A 10,922-nucleotide genomic window follows, 5' to 3' on the forward strand; every position below is an offset into this window, starting at 1 on the left:
GGAAAAAAAAAAAAAAAAAAAAAAAAAAAAAAAAAAGAAAGAAAGAAAACGGACTTTGACTTAATTCTCTTCCAAAAATCTGTGGATGATAGTGTAACAAGGTTCTTTCTCCGGGACTTTTGAATCTTGACTCAGAAAGAAAAAGAAAAATTAAAAGAAAAGAAAGTTTTCCTATTTTCTACATTTTCCTCTCTACGTTCCGCACTTTCACCACCACATAAAATAAAACTGAAGCTAAGACAGACGGAAGCACTTACCATTTTGGCCACCAGATGGCGATAAAGCTTTTTTTTTTTTTTTTTTTAAAGGTACTTTTGGAAACTGGCACCAGGGGTTCCTTAGAAGCTGGAGAACAAAATCTCTCTTTGTAAACAATGAAAGTATTCATTCATGTAGGGCTAAGTATTAACCAATAAAGATTACAATAGAAATAACTGAACAAAACCTCATCGCAGCTTCTAGCTGTGGGATCTTCTTGAGGCCACTCCCTGTATCCTTTTAGATGGTTCTAAGGCTTCCTATACTCTCTGATGTCAAAGAAAGCCTGCTGGTGTCACACAGGACATCCTTTCAGCAGGGTGGGATGGGTCTGCTCTTGCAAGGAGGCTCAGGCCATCCTTCTTGGGCTTGGGTAGCAACAGGCAGATTTTGCAGGATCACGGCCTGGTATCTCGGGCCCAGCTAACCTACAGTCATTTGCTAGTTTACTGCACACCGGATGTCCTGGTTGCTGTGTACAATGAGGGTTGCAGTTTCTCTAGAAGACATTCCTGGAAAATGCTGCACTAGACTAAACTATTTTTCCTATATTTGGGGTTCTCCAAGTTGACCCTGTGAAAAGATGGAGATTTGGGGTCTCTTTTCCTAGGCTTGAAGAAGACCTTAGAGCCCAGACCAAGTCTGACCTTAAAGTTGTTTCCTACCAGTGAGGGAATGAACAATTTATTCACCTGTAAAACTGGGAATAGCAATATCTTCCTCACCTCACTTTTTAAAAAGAAATATACTAGATAGGACCTTGCAAAATAGAAGTGGAAACCTTGTTATAGGACCTTGCAAAACATAAGTAGAAACTAAAGCTGGACAGGACTCCATTTCGACCCACTGGTAGCTTCATTCCTCCTGGGAGGCTAAATTTCCTTAACTTAGCTCTCCAGAGTCTGGTTCTAAATCATTCCTAAATGGAGATGGGACGTACTTTCCTATCCTGGGACTCTTTCCTGCCCAATTGATCAGAGTGGACAACACTAGGTCTGACCTCACCACCCTGTCTGCCGCCAATGCCCATGCCTCACAATGGCCGTTAAGTTAGCTTTGAAAGAAACATTTTCAGATGTGTTTCTTTGAAGACTCTAAAATTATGTTCTGAACATGATGGCCATTGCCTCCCTGGAATCGACATTCCCTCTCTTTGCCCAAGAGTAATACAATCAAATTCCATGAAGGCATGGGGTTCAGCCTCCGTCCACTGAGGTTTCTGCATTTTAGAAGGTTCCAGCATGTAGCCCCAAGAAGAAAGCATCGATGGCACAGCCTCTTCCTGGGAACAGCAAATGTCCTTCTGTTCTGATGCCCTGCTGACATCACTTCTCTTCCTGAACCCAAGTTCCATTAAGTTGCTGGGCACCTGGGAAGCTACCAAATTGTCTGGCTGTCAAAGCCCAGTCACCATGGCCAGGTGCATGGCAGGAACACCCTTGGATTTCAGGACTTGCCTGGCAGCCCTGGCATGTTTATTTGGCTCACGATTCTGGAGCTGGGAAGTCCAAGGGCATGGTGGCAGCTTCTGGCAAGGGCTTTCATACCCTGGCAGCCTCACCTATTTCTTCAACTGGTGTGCCTTCAGGAGAAAGAATAGGTCATCCTGTCCTCACTGACCCTTGGAATAAAATAAAATTCACCTTACCCTGCCCTGAAGGAAAATTGTTACCCTCTGGATTTTTTTAAGTTTTCAAAAGATTTTTTTCACAAAAACCTAGAGTAATTACTAAGGCCAAATATTTAATTCCTTATTTCCATATCCTGCCTTGTTACCACTACATGAATAGCAAACATGCTAAGTTCTCCAGGAAGACTTAATATATTAAATTCAATTCATTCCAATCTAATTTATTAATTTAAAGTACTCTAAATCAAAATGTAATGAGCTTCTGTTTTTTAAAGGGGACTTAAAATGACTTAAGTTTCATCTGGAAAAATAAAACCAGCAAGTATGTCCATGAAATGTTTGCAATAAAACAACTATGAAAAATTTTAGTAAAATATATTAAAATACATAAAAGACTGCAATACTTAAAACATGACACTGAATCAAAACAGGATACAGATCAAGAAACAGAAGAGAAAGACCAGAAACAAACTTAAAATATAAAAACTTAGTCTATAATAAAAGGGTCATTTCAAATTAACAGGGAAAAGTTGGATTTTTCAATAAAGTGCTGGGACAATTGGCTGTTCATTTGATTGAAAACAAAATTAGGACCCTATTGCACAGTACCTCCAATAAACTCAGGGGCTTAGAAATTTACAGGCAAGAAAAGGAAACACATGTATCATAACACACAGGGGGTTAGAATAGAAAAGATTTTCTAAACATAATGCCAAAGCCAGAAACCATAAAGGACTAATAAGCCCCACTAAATAAAAATTAAAAATCTTTCTCCATTAAAATGACCTCCATATACAAGGTCAGAAGGTAAATGTCTACATGGCACAAAAACTCATCACACATAGGGCAGGCAAAGGGCAAATATCCTGACCATTTAAAGAACTCATAAAACAGTAAGGGAAAAAATGGAAAACTAGGCAAAGAACACAATTATGAAATATACAATTCATGAAAATGATGACAAACATGGAAAAAATTCTACCTTAGGCAGAATCCAAAAAGCGAAGTTAAACCAGCATAGTATGATATATATATTACATATCAAATTATTAGTTATTTAAATGTAAGCTAAAAGAATAACTCCCAGAGTTAGTCATACTGCTGGGAAAGAGACTCTCATACACTCCTGGCAGGAATATCAAACTGATATAACCTTTCTGGAGGGTCATTTGGAAATATGCTTCAAAAACTTGAAAAACAGGCATACTCTTGACCCAGCAACTTCACTACTAGAAATTTCATCTAAGAACATAATTTTTGATATTCTCAAAGATTTACCTATAAGAATGGTTATTATAAGAGCTATGTACATTTTTTTTATGCAAAGAAAAAAATCATAACTCTCCAGTAAATGGGATTGGTTAAACAAACTATGATATATGGAATATTATGCTGCCTTTAAAAACAATACTGTGGGAGATGACTTATTTTATGATGTGAATCATGATAGAGACAGTGGGAAAAAACAGATTAGAAAGAGTATACATACTATAACCCCACTGTAGTTTTTTAAAGGTATATGTGAAATACATATAAGAATAAACAAAAGGTATAAAGGATACAGAACAAAGAGTTTAATTGGGACTATTAGTAGAGATGGGATTTTAGGATTTATTTTACTTGCTGTGTTTTTTTCTAAACCTCCCACAATGAACATGTATTACTTTGGTAATTTGAAAAAATACTAAGGTAACTGTTAAGCTGAACGTTTTGTGCATAACCTGAAACCAACACGAGAGGTGTTCTCAGCTCTTCCAGGTGATCTATGACTACTCACCAAAAGTGGAGTCTTCCCCGAGCTCCTTGCCATATTTCAGCATGCAGTCTCCCAGCAAGCCTTCTGTCTGCGGGTATCCGGTGGTCTTCACCTGCCCTCGGATCTTCGACACAGTGTTCAGCATTCCTAGCTTAGCTCTGTATGCTTAAAAACATTATCATTTGTAATTCCTTAAAGTTACAAGGTGGAGTGACAGGTATATAATGCTTAACAAACACAGCTGCCAAAATTGAGGTCACCTTAGACAAAACGCCAGAGACCTGTACGTATGAAATAACCGATCGCATGTAACCTATTTAATTTTCTCACATTATTTTCTAGATTCTTTACCAAGGAGGGTACTAAGCACACTGCTGCATAACCATGATGGAACATAGGAATTATGGCACACGTTACTGACTCCAAATAATAGGAACCAGGGCTATTATAAGCACCACCCATAGAGTGAGACCCTTAGGAACGCTTGCAATTACCAGCGAGTGAAATCAGACACTGACACCTGTGCAGACCATTCTTCCTGGAGACCAAATGTAAACTAAGAATAGAATTGCTGAAGTAGATGTTTCAAATGACCAACCAGTCATTAACACACACACGCTCTGCGCCCAAGAATGGGTTCAGACATGAGATTCAGTATCATAAGGGAGGTCTGCTGCACACGTTTAGGAGGCAGAACCACAGGAGGAGCAGACCCCACCATAGTGAACACGAGCTTTGTGCTGCTGCTCCCCCTGGTGCAGCGCAGCTCCCTGGCCCTAGGGAGGTGATGGACAGTGACTGCTTGTTACCTTCTTTACTCTGACTTAGGCAATCAGTATTTCTTAATCCCAGACCCTGTGTAACACACTGTGCTTATTCCTGGGACTCTAGAGAGGCCTAAGACGTAAACATCGGTGATGAGAGTCTGTGACAACGAATGGACAAGAGCATTTCTAGACATTTTCTAACTTTACCTGGATTTGGCTGAAGATATTCCGTGGCTTTTGAAAGAATTTCTGCAACAGCTTTATTGGTAACGTCTATTTTCTTAAAAACAAAACAAAAAATGGTGGTAAGTGACAAACTCAATTAATTCACAGAAGAACAAATAGAGAAGTAATTTTCATTAGCTTAATACTTATAACATCATTACGATGATTTTAATTCAAATGATCATTTTTAACATTTTGGGGAGAGGCAATCCCAATGATGTTGGAGAACACTATTTTTCTTTTTCTTTTTTTTTTTTTTTCCGTGTCCGGCAACGGATCGCAACCCTCAGTGTCGCCCCCGTACCGGACCGGGGACCGGCAACGGGATCGCAACCCTCGGCGTTGCCCCCGCGCCTCGCTCAGCCAGTGAGCAGGAACCGGTCTGTATGTGGGATCCGAACCCTCAGGCGGGAGCGCCGCCGCACTTCCCAAGTGGCGCACTATCCAGTGCGCCACCGGGCCGGCCCCGAGAACACTATTTTTCTTTATAACATTAAAATCAATACTAATGTAATATTTAGAAAACTTGGAAACGTTACTATGCTCCACTAGATTAATGGATATACTTAGAAGTCTCAAAACTAAAACTTGGTCTGGCCAGTTAGCTCAGTTGGTTAGAGCGTGGTGTTATAACTCCAAGGTCAAGGGTTCGGATCCCCTGTACTGGCCAGCCACCAAAAAATAAATAAATAAAACTAGACATAAGCCAAGTTTTCCTTATCTGCTGGGTGAACTTGAACTTCTATACTTACAGAAGGATGCCATAGTAATGATTCATATTAGAAACTATGTTAGTAATCAGCAAAAAAAGAATCAAAACCATTAGCATTATAACTAAAGTGAACATATTCGTTTGTGCTATGGTCAGAAGATGTTAACATCAACGTTTTCCCTGCCAAGTTAATACTGAATCTTTCCCTTTGCAAAACCAGTCCTGCTGATTTTTGACTTTCTGGTTGTTAGTTAGCCAGAGAACTACTGTGAGAATATACAATAAAGTTAAATATGCAAATTTCAATAGCTTTAGATTATACCATCGATAGCCCAAGAGAAAATGTAAGGGAAAAGGAGATCCCACTCATAAGAACAGTAAAAAATATACAATAACAAGGCATAAATATTATGAGAAATTCACAGCACCTACTTGAAAAACCATACTACTAGATGGGAAAATTCATTTTTAGAAAGATGTAGATCCTCCAAAATTAATATGTAAAATTAATTCAAATCCCATCACATTTTTTTTCTATTTTTGTTAAAATTTGTCAAGTTGATGATAAAGTTAGATTCATACTTTAATACAACATACAGGATTAAAACTATGTACCAAAGCAGACTATAAAAGTACTAAATTATAGAGGAGAATATTCTGAAATACTGTGTGGAAAGAAGTTTCTAAGCATGACCTGACACCCAAATGTCATACATGAAAAGACCAAAATTCTGACTCCAAAAACTAAACAGTGAAAAATCACAATACATTTAGTTTGAAAAAATGGCAAACAGAAAGAAGAATGTTTAAAAGACAAAGGGTAATACTCAGAACCCCCAATTAAACAAACAAAAAACCCAACAAGAAAGAAGGAAAGAAACATAAACTGGAAATCCACAAAAGAAGAAACATACAAGTTGCCTACAGACATTTAACAAAATATTCAGAAAAACTGTAAATTTTGTCACCAGATTAACAAAAACATTTTTTAAATCAAGTATACCCAATATTAGGTATGATATAGAGTAATGGGCCATTTCATACACAACGGATATGCAAAATGATACAACCCTTTCGGAGATCAAGGTGGAAGTACCTATTAATATGCATATTAAAGTATAATGTTCCACTATCATAATTCCAGGGATTGGCAATATAGAAACACACCAGCAAACTGCAGTGATATAAAAAGATGTTCATTGGACCATCTTATGTAGTATTAAAAATTGAAAACAAACTAAATTATAATCTATAGGAGACTAACTGTGTACATTTTGAAACAGCCAAATAAAGGAACACTCTTTAGTCATAAAAAAAATAAATAAAGACTATCTATCTGTACTAGGGGGATGCCCACGGTGCATTGCTAAGGAGGAAAGCAAGCTGCAGAGAAATTTATAATAGGAAAACAATTCATTTCTGTAATTTAAAAAACTATGACCTGGTCACGACCACAAGTTTTCAACCAAGCACTCTCATCCAGCCTGAAATTCTATTTGCTCCCTTTGGTGAATGCCTAAATTTGGAGCCCCAGGAAAGTTAAAAAAGACAGTACGGAAATGATAAGAAATGAATCAAACCTGTATTACTGATACCCATGTGCTGTGTGTGTGCGAATAAGCATGTGTGCGTGTGCATTGAGCCTGGTAACAGGTTTTGTAAACTTTGAACTCTATTTTGTATATTCACAGTTTATCATGATCTTTGAAATGTTTAAGAGAATTTAATCACCTAAACGTTTACGTTTTATTAGTTACAAGAAATTTAAGTGCTTAGGAAAATCCTGTTTTAGATTTGTTGTGAAGTTGGAGGGAATCCCGTGCATTGCATTTGTAATTGTAGTTTGAAATATCTAAGGGAATTTGCCTAATTATGTAACTGGTAATAAATATTTAAGGATGGGCTTTATTAAGCTTATGAGTTAATAGAACATAAAATGAAGAATAACTAAAAACGATTATCATTTTTATATCAAAATTACTAAATTTACAAATAAGATTCATAAGTTCAACTTAAAGCATAAGAAAAACTAGGTTTTAGATTGATGACTTTAATAAATTAGATATTAACTAAAACACAACTTAAGAGTGTTCTCTTTAATGTATACACCCTTCTTTGGTCATGAAAAGCCACCAGGAGGCTAAGAGTCACTTTTGAAAGACAGTGATGAGGGAAATTAGAAGGGGGATATTTTCTACTTTAGATCCTTCTAATTTGGGGGTGGGTGGGGGTGGGGAAAGGCCAAGAAACAAATGGCCAAAAACTTGCAAATGCCTCATAGGCCCTGACATGCACATACTGGAGCTGTTTCCAGTACAGGACAGACATCAAAACTGGAGATAAACCCCTTACAAATTAAAGAGAATGCCCATTAAATATGCTGGCAAGCATGGGCAGACAAGTGAACACTGAAAAAACAACTCATATGGTTTTAAAAACAAACAAACAAACAAAAAACTTCCTTCCAGAGTGTGTGCGTGTGTGTGTGTGTGTGTGTGTGTGTGTGTGTGTGTTTTCAGGTTAGCCAAGTGCTATGCAAATATCTTGGCAAAACATCAGGAAAAACAGAGGAAGGTAGAGAGGTGGAAATTATTTTTGTCCGGTCTGCCTGCTGTGGAGGCATCTCTGCTGGATGATTAAATCTGGAATTTCCGTTCAGTGTTGGCGCCCTGCCCACGAGGTGTCTAGAGCCTGTGTCACTGACTCACCCAGCCCCGGCCCCTGAGTTAGACAGCTGCTAGCAGCCCTGCTCCCTCGTGGCTGTTTACGGAATTCTCTTTAAAAAGAGCCCATATCTGTGGTTACATCCTCTTTCTTATTCTTTGCGTAATTTATTTGTCTTTTTCCCTTTTCTCTCTCATAGTCACACTTGGTGGAGGTTTATCATTGTATGGCTTTTCAGAAATAAATAAACAGCTCTTGGCTTTATTGTTTCTATCTTTTTATCATCATTTTCTATTTTATTAATCTTTTTAATCACTTTATCTACCTTCTACCTGGAGTGATTCAATTTGCTGTAGTTTTCCAAGCTTCTTGGATTGCACGATTTCTTTATTTTCTCCTAACATTTATTTTCTATTAAAGGCATTAAAGACAGCCATATATCACAGGTTTTGACATCTAGAACTCTGTCACTCATGACTAAATAATCTGTACTTTTACTTTTCATTTCCTCTTTAAACTAAGAATTAATTTTCCATGTTTTTAAGTTTCTAAACATCCAGAATTTGGAACCTATACCTTCCTTGTAATTCTTGTGTTCTATGATTTTACTTTGGGAAATTTATTGAGTTTCTTTCTGTAACCTGATACATGATCGAGTTTCTTTCTGTAGCCTGATACATGATTGATTATTATAATCGTTGCAAAGGAATTAGAAAAATTTGATGTGCATTCTCCATTTGGGGAATGCAGATGTCTATATTTATTTATAATCAAAGTTATTAATCGTATTTTATGCTAATTCTTCATAAGCCTATTGATTATTGTCAATTTGATTTGTTATTTTATGAGAGAGGTACATGAAGTCTTCTACTCTAATTTGTGTCAATTCTCCGTGTATTCTGACAACTTTTACCCTACAAATTTAGATGCTACATTATGTGATGCAAAAATGGTTCATAACTATTCTAATTTCCTAATAGACTACATTGACAGCATCTTTTTATAATTAAAAGAAAGCTTTTTCCATTTAGTATTTTTTTGCATCATGTGTTACTTCGATGTTAACTATTGCTCCTCTATTTTTGTATGGTTAGCATTTGTCATAAATTTTTTTTGGTTTAGCCTGTCATTTCTGTGTCATGTTTGAGGTGGGCCTGATACCACCTACTGCATCTCTTTTAGAAAGTCCTTAAATCTACTGGTCAAGTATTATATATTTCCATGCTTTTCTCTGCTGTAATAAAACAGGTAATAGATTTTATTTTTATATCTCTTCTGTCTCACTAACATTTTTGGCGAGAAAATGAGGTCAACAAGAGTGATCTCAGTTCATCAACGGAAACTAAAACTCCTGAAATATAATTTTGATTTTAAATTTAACATTTCAACTGAATCATTCCCATAATATCTTTGTATACCAACAGATTTTAAAAGAAATTTAAGGTATGTCAATGATGTGAAAATGTTTCCATGGTTTTGAATTTTCGGAAACATTTTTCAAAGGCAAAAACAAAATAAGCTTTCCCCCTCAAGGTATCAGCATTTATAGAAATTTAATAGCTCTCATCCAGAAACAGAGAACTCCCAGAGAATAGGCTGGCCATGGCCAAAGTATCCTGAAGAAAGGATCCCCAGGCCACACCCGGGGGCTGGGCATCCTTCCCCAGCACGTGCCGACAGCTCTGCCACCTGCTATCACCCGTAGCCTTGATGTTACACCTGAGGGTAGAGGATTGTTTTATCTCCTTGCTCTCTCCTTAGGGGAGTTTATTTATTAAAACAAGGCTATATTTAAAGGGCCCAAGATAAAGAGGAAGGAAACAGAGTAAGTTAGTAATTACTGGTGGTCCCAGTTCTGCCTCCACCTAAGCTACTCCACACAGGTGACCAGGAAACATGTTAAGGGACAGAGATTCTACAATCTTCCTTTGGCGTGTGTTACTGTCATTTCTGTACCAAGCTGGTGACATTTTTCTAAATTCTTTCAACCACACTATTTTTTTTTTGCATACTTCTCATAACATCTATGTAAGACAAGCAGGACATACATTATCATCTTTGGATCACAGCTCAGAAAAGGTGAAATAGCTTATCTGAGTTCACACTGCTGTTCCAGTGGCAGAAACAGGATAAAAGTTATTTGCTGTGTAGCTGCTGAAACACATAGGCACAGAGTCTGAGTCTTCCACACAGTAGATCAATCGTTATATATTTGAAGGGTCTTGTCCCATCAGTACATTTTCATTCTCCAAGATATATAACCACAATTACTTTGGCCTTGCAATAACTGTTTGCCAAGGTTGTCCATCTTTTGTGCAATCTGACTTCTGGCCACTAGAGGGAACCAGTCATCCACATCCCATCTCCCTCCACAACCTGCCTAGACTGGATGTGGTTACAGCGAGTGTCTGATTTGGGTTTGAAAATGCGAAAGTATTGCTTTTTGGATTGCATAATCCACGCCTATATTTAAACATCCTAGATTTCCACTCTACTATCCTTTATAGTAGCGGTATATCTTATATCACAAAAAAGTCAGTTTCTAATACAATTTACATATTAAAATGCTTTCTTACCCTTTCCATGTCAAGAAATTCGTCATCTAGTTTTGTTCCTTCAGCACCACTTATTTTTTCACTAAATAGCTGCAGAAATAAACACAAGTAATTGCATTATACAATGATTCCTTATCACAGTTTTTACCTAAATTATTAAAACAGGATCAAAAAAAGCTCAGATTAAACTTGTTGAATTCTCAAGCTCAGATTAAACTTGTTGGATTCTTTGAACTAAGTCCTTTAAGAAAACTGTTGTGAGTGACTATATCTACGAGCATGGGGAGACATACATTTCTCACTCAACAGATATTTATTATGCACCTACTATGCGTAAAGCCCATAGGTACTCTAG

General features: G+C 37.2%; 1 protein-coding gene across 1 annotated transcript in view; it reads right to left on the reverse strand.

The window, feature by feature from the left end:
- LOC103581148 (endophilin-A3) overlaps positions 1–10,657 on the reverse strand; it is a gene marked incomplete at both ends in the record, with an annotated part of 16,478 nt that extends 5,821 nt beyond the window's left edge. Inside the window, 3 exons of the mRNA XM_008563050.1 lie at positions 3,666–3,809; positions 4,619–4,691; positions 10,589–10,657. Of these exons, the coding sequence (XP_008561272.1) occupies positions 3,666–3,809; positions 4,619–4,691; positions 10,589–10,657 (286 nt within the window). The remainder of the gene's footprint in view (positions 1–3,665; positions 3,810–4,618; positions 4,692–10,588) is intronic.
- Positions 10,658–10,922: the final 265 nt, after the last annotated feature.

Source organism: Galeopterus variegatus, unplaced genomic scaffold (genome assembly GCF_000696425.1).
Source record: "Galeopterus variegatus unplaced genomic scaffold, G_variegatus-3.0.2 Scaffold12450, whole genome shotgun sequence".
In the NCBI taxonomy this organism is placed as follows: Eukaryota; Metazoa; Chordata; class Mammalia; order Dermoptera; family Cynocephalidae; genus Galeopterus; species Galeopterus variegatus.